Source organism: Zea mays, chromosome 6 (genome assembly GCF_902167145.1).
Source record: "Zea mays cultivar B73 chromosome 6, Zm-B73-REFERENCE-NAM-5.0, whole genome shotgun sequence".
NCBI classification, from domain to species: domain Eukaryota; kingdom Viridiplantae; phylum Streptophyta; class Magnoliopsida; order Poales; family Poaceae; genus Zea; species Zea mays.
Genome location: NC_050101.1, coordinates 18,610,070 through 18,615,091, shown reverse-complemented (window position 1 = coordinate 18,615,091; position 5,022 = coordinate 18,610,070). Strand labels below are relative to the sequence as shown.

The 5,022-nt window shown below is 44.3% G+C and overlaps 1 protein-coding gene across 2 annotated transcripts; it reads right to left on the bottom strand.

Moving 5' to 3' along the window:
• Positions 1-252: 252 nt before the first annotated feature.
• LOC103629045 (uncharacterized) lies at positions 253-2,168 on the bottom strand. Of its 2 annotated transcripts, none has more exons than XM_008650246.2 (4): positions 1,916-2,168; positions 1,744-1,837; positions 1,431-1,609; positions 253-1,359 (listed from the first exon to the last, which is right to left on the bottom strand). In XM_008650246.2, the coding sequence occupies exons 2-4, from the start codon at positions 1,757-1,759 to the stop codon at positions 994-996; spliced, it is 561 nt and encodes a 186-aa protein (XP_008648468.1). In that variant the 5' UTR covers positions 1,760-1,837; positions 1,916-2,168; the 3' UTR covers positions 253-993. The 2 variants fall into 2 exon arrangements, with proteins under 2 accessions (XP_008648468.1, XP_008648470.1); XM_008650248.2 differs by having other exon boundaries at positions 1,431-1,588.
• Between the last annotated feature and the right edge of the window lie 2,854 nt (positions 2,169-5,022).

Below are 5,022 nucleotides of genomic sequence, written 5' to 3'. Positions count from 1 at the left end.
ATCTGTGCTTCCCTCCTCGATTCCCCCTCCTCCCCTCTGCAGTCTCCTGTCGGGCGCGTCGCCGGAGCAGGGTCTGTGCTCCCCGTCGCCTGGCCTGTTCGTCCTCTACTCCGGCATCGCTTCCCCGTGGAGTACCCAAAGATTCTCAAACCGGCATGGCAAACGCCGCCGAGAGATGTGCTCTGAAAGCGAGCGTGGCCGCTAATGGCGCTCGTCGTGCGGCTACCTCTGCGGCAAACGCCGCCGTGGTTGCTGGAGACCTATGTGCTGCAACATCTGTGGGTAACCAATCCACTGTTTCCACCCTAGATGTTCTCATAACAGCTACTTGCGCGGAGACTCGAGCTGAATCGGCATGGGGTGAAGCTCGCCTCGCTGCCTTGCTGGCCGAGGAATCCAGGGTTTCCAACTTGCAGGTTTGCTTTGCTTTGTCTGAATTGTGTTGTCAATGATTGGAATGGTATGAATATCAGTTGTTGCCCTATGATGCATCTTGCTAGCTGACTTCATATGTAGCTGAGGACGTTTGCATCACAATTGTTGCTGAGGGCGTTTGCATCACTTACTCTCGGTTAACTGACTTCATATGTGTTCATGGATCAGTTCTGTTTACTAAATTTATAAGTGCTGTAACCGTGTGATGATGATATGTGGAGTAAGCTGGAGCTGAATTGAATTGAGGATTGAATTGTTGGAATTAAAGCAATGATGCTTTGATATGCTTTAAGGGCCCTGTGATGCGTTTTGCTTACTGTACTCATTTCTTGATAGTTTGTTGAGGGCCTTTGCATCACTTCGATTAACTGACTTCATATGTGTTCCTGCATCAGTTCTGTTAAATGAAATTATATGTGCTGGAACTGTGCCTAGTGATGCCCAGTGATGCTATTTGTCATTGAACTCGAATGGATTCAAATGAGGAGAAATTTAGTAGCTGAGGGCAAAGTTAACTTAGCCCTGTGACAACAGCAGGTTTTTTGGAGAGATGAGGATTTAAGAAGGTTTTTTTCTTAACTTAGCCCTGTGATGCGAAGGAAAATTGCCTGAAGGAAAATTTAAGAAGGTTTTTTTCTTAACAGGATTGTTCATGTCATAAACAATCCGTTCCTCATCTACCACAGAATCAGAACATGGAATGGCAGCTGATGCTTCACCATCCAAAAAGTCTCTATTACTCCATCTAACATGACGAGCTGATTCTTCTTCCCTTTGAGCAGATTCAAACACATCCTCATTATGCAAACCCAGCTGGATATACAATGCTTGTTCACTAGTAACATTCTGTCTTCCTTCCTCGGTCCACCTGTCTTCAACTTCGATTGAATCCCAATCAACATATTCACTTGGATTACAATTTCCCTACACAACACAAACTCATAATTAGTACATATTTGGATCAAACTAAAGAGCATCACAAATACATTACTCACCGAGGTACCAAATGTGACGCGATCGTCCTGGCCAATACAAGCTAAACTCCAATCTTCCTCTTCGCAGCGCGGTGCAGTCATTTCATTGGTTGGCGACACGCCACGGCCGAACAACAATTGCACATTTTCTTCAGTCAGAGACAGAGACAATGCCGCACCTACTACAACGTTATCAATCCCTAATGTGTATTTGCATTTTACCAAATAACAGTACAAAAACCATGAGACTTATATTTATAGCAGTCCATTGCAACAAAAATGCAAAAAATCTACTGCTAAGTGGATTATTGCTGTCCATTACATGGGAGCATACCTCGTGGAGAGTCCATGACCTACAGGCCGAGGTCCTCAGCTCCTGTGCGCGCCGTCGCGTAGACCGCAGAGCGCTCCAGAGCGGCGGCACAGATCTGCAGCGAGGAACATCTCAAAGTTGACAATGAGGCTGGGACCCAAGATTAAGTGCCCACATTGCTTCTGAAACTCACCTGGTCAGCGGCGGCGGTGGGGAGGACGCAGCATCCAGTAGGAGTTCGCGGCCACCACTTGGACCAAGGAGACGGACGAACTGGAGCGCTCGATGAACTGGAGTACTCGGCTGAACGGAAAAACCAGACGGTGCAAACGGAAGGCACGAGCGAGGGGCAGCAAGGGAATAGCATACCTGGTAATGACGATCAGCCGCCACGAATGCCAGATGTTCAAAGCGTCCGGGATTATAATGCCAAGAGGGCAATTGCACTGATCGGGATGCCAAAGCTCTGGAACCCGACGATGGCGATGCCAAAATTGCAAAAAGCTCGGGCGCGTGCGTGGGCCGCTGCCGCCGCGGGCCGCCTCCGGTCGTGGGCCAGAAGTGAGGGGGCGGCCCGTTTAGGGTCTCCCCTTTTTATTTTTTTAAATTAATTTAATAACAATAAAACCCTATTTAGAGCATTTTGCAAACATTTTCACAAGATGGGGCGAAAATAAAAGTTGTTCCAAATTTTATGCGCTACAACTTTGCTTTAATGACCAACTCAAAATTTTTTAACAGATTTTGAATCAAAGATAAAATATGCAAAAGAGCATTTGAATCCATTTAATTTCAAATTTGAATTTGGTGGCAATTTGAATACAAACATGCCTCAAACTTTTATTCCTAATATTTCTAAATTCACTTAATGACCAAACACAAGAATTTAGGGCAAAAACAAGCATGTGCATATTCACATTATTTAATTCATGCATGATTTAATCAAATTAAAATCAAAGTCCAATTCAAACATTACATGAAATATCACTTAGCCAAATTTAAATGCAATGCTCATGATGTTTTATGAAATGATGATTATGCCTCTAATATGGCACGCTAAGCTAGCTTAACACCTAGGGGTGTTACAGTGCGCGGCCTGACGCTGTCGGCCACGACGACGTCGACGTCGCGTGCGGCGACGGCTTCGTCAGGTGACTAACAAAGCCATTTCGTGCACGATTATCTCGCTAACCAAATGTCATTAGCAAAAACTCTATTACTAAAAGTTGTAGAGCTACATGAGATCAACAACTTTTCTTTACTAATCACCCTCTGATTCGGCCTAGATTTCAATCTACAGAGCCCCAAACATGGGTTCATCGAAACTGAAAATCAGTTCCACATAGAGAAAAATTCTAAGTCTCAAAACAGCCCCCAAATCTGCCTTCTAACCACTTTTTGAGCATTTTCCACACATTTTCATGACTTGGCCCCAAAATAACTTTTGTTCCTTATGAAATTCTACACATGTTTCATTTAGGGCACATCAACATGCAAGCAATGTAGATAGCACTGTTTAATTAGTCAAACAAAACCACTTCTAGGGTCAAAACAAAGCCACTATCACTTAGGAGCTTAATTAGCCAAGATGATCAACATGAACATTGCTTAATTATACGTCCTAAGTCAGTCTAGGTTGGTTTAGTGAACAACCAACACACTCACTTGTGTTAAGCACTCATGTCCCTCTGCAATTCAAACACAATTCAAGCAAATTCAAACAAGTTTCATACTCCACATGAAATGACATGGTCCTTTGAGTTGATGCTCATGCCAAGGGTGCTTAGGGTGATGCTCATGATGATAGTCATGATGATGTTCGTGGTGATGAACATGCTTATGCAACTTAACACCTAGAGGTGTTACAGCCCTCCCCTTATAAAAATCTTGTCCCGAGATTTGTGTTACTAACCATTGTTTATGAAATTCGGGGTAAACGTCACGTAGGTAGGCCTCGGTTTCCTAGGTTGCATCTCGTTCATCGTGATGACTCCACAAAACCTTATAAGTTCTAACTACTCGATTCTGCGTCACTCTGTCTTTGCTGTCCACCACTTGAACTAGCTGTTCTTGGTATACTAAGTCTGATCCAATCTTGAGCCCTTGTGGTTCGATCTCTTCCTTAGGGATACGCAGACATTTCTTTAGGTTGGATACATGAAAAACCAGAAAGATAGCACTCATCGCTTCAGGCAATTGCAATTTGTAAGCCATTTCTCCTCTCCATTCTAAGATCTTATAGGGCCCCACGTATCTAGGTGCGAGCTTCTTCTTGGCTCCAAATCTTTGTACATCTTTCATCGGACATACCTTCAGGTATACATGGTCACCCACCTAAAAAACAAGCGGTCTTCTCCTCTGGTTGGCATAACTTTTCTAACGAGATTGTGCGGCTTTCATGTGTTGCTGAATAATTTGGACCTTTTCTTCTGCTTCTGCAACAAATTCAATGCTATAGTACCTCCTTTATCTAGGTTCGACCCAATTCAATGGAGTCCTACACCTTCTGCCATACAAGGCTTTAAATGGAGCCATCTTTATACTTTCCTGGTAGCTGTTTTTGCGAAAACTCTGCTAAGGGTAGCCATGATTCCCATGACCCTTCAGATGATAACATGCAAGCTCTCAACATGACTTCTAAAACTTGATTAAGTCTTTCAGTCTGACCCGACGTTTGTGGATGATATGTGGTACTGTGAACCAATTTGGTACCCAAACCTTTTTGCATATGTTCCCAAAAGTGAGCGGTAAATTGAGATCCCCGGTCGGACACAATGGTTCTTGGCACACTATGTAATCGAACAATTTCTGCAATGTATCGGTCAGCATATTCAGGCGGTCGATACGTAGTTTTGACAGGTAGGAAGTGAGCGGACTTGGTAAGACGGTCGATAATTACCCAGATTGAGTCATTTCCCTTTTGGCTGGCGGGAAGCCCTGTGATAAAGTCCATACCTATCTCTTCCCATTTCCACTCCAGAACCGTTAGGGGTTGCAACAACCCTGCGGGTTTCATGTGAATGGCCTTGACTCGGCAATAGTTATCACATCTAGCAACATAAGCGGCAATCTCCTTCTTCATTTTTGTCCACCAGAACCGAGACCTCAAATCCTGGTACATCTTGCTACTCCCTGGATGGATGGATAGCTTAGAAAGATGAGCTTCATCCATGATTTGATTCTTGAGTTCTCTGCTCTTGGGCACAACAAGACGGTCATCGCGGGCTCTTGAGTTGCAGGTAACCATCACACTATTCTAGTAATCGCGGGCTCGACTGGAACCACCGTACCCAGGGATCG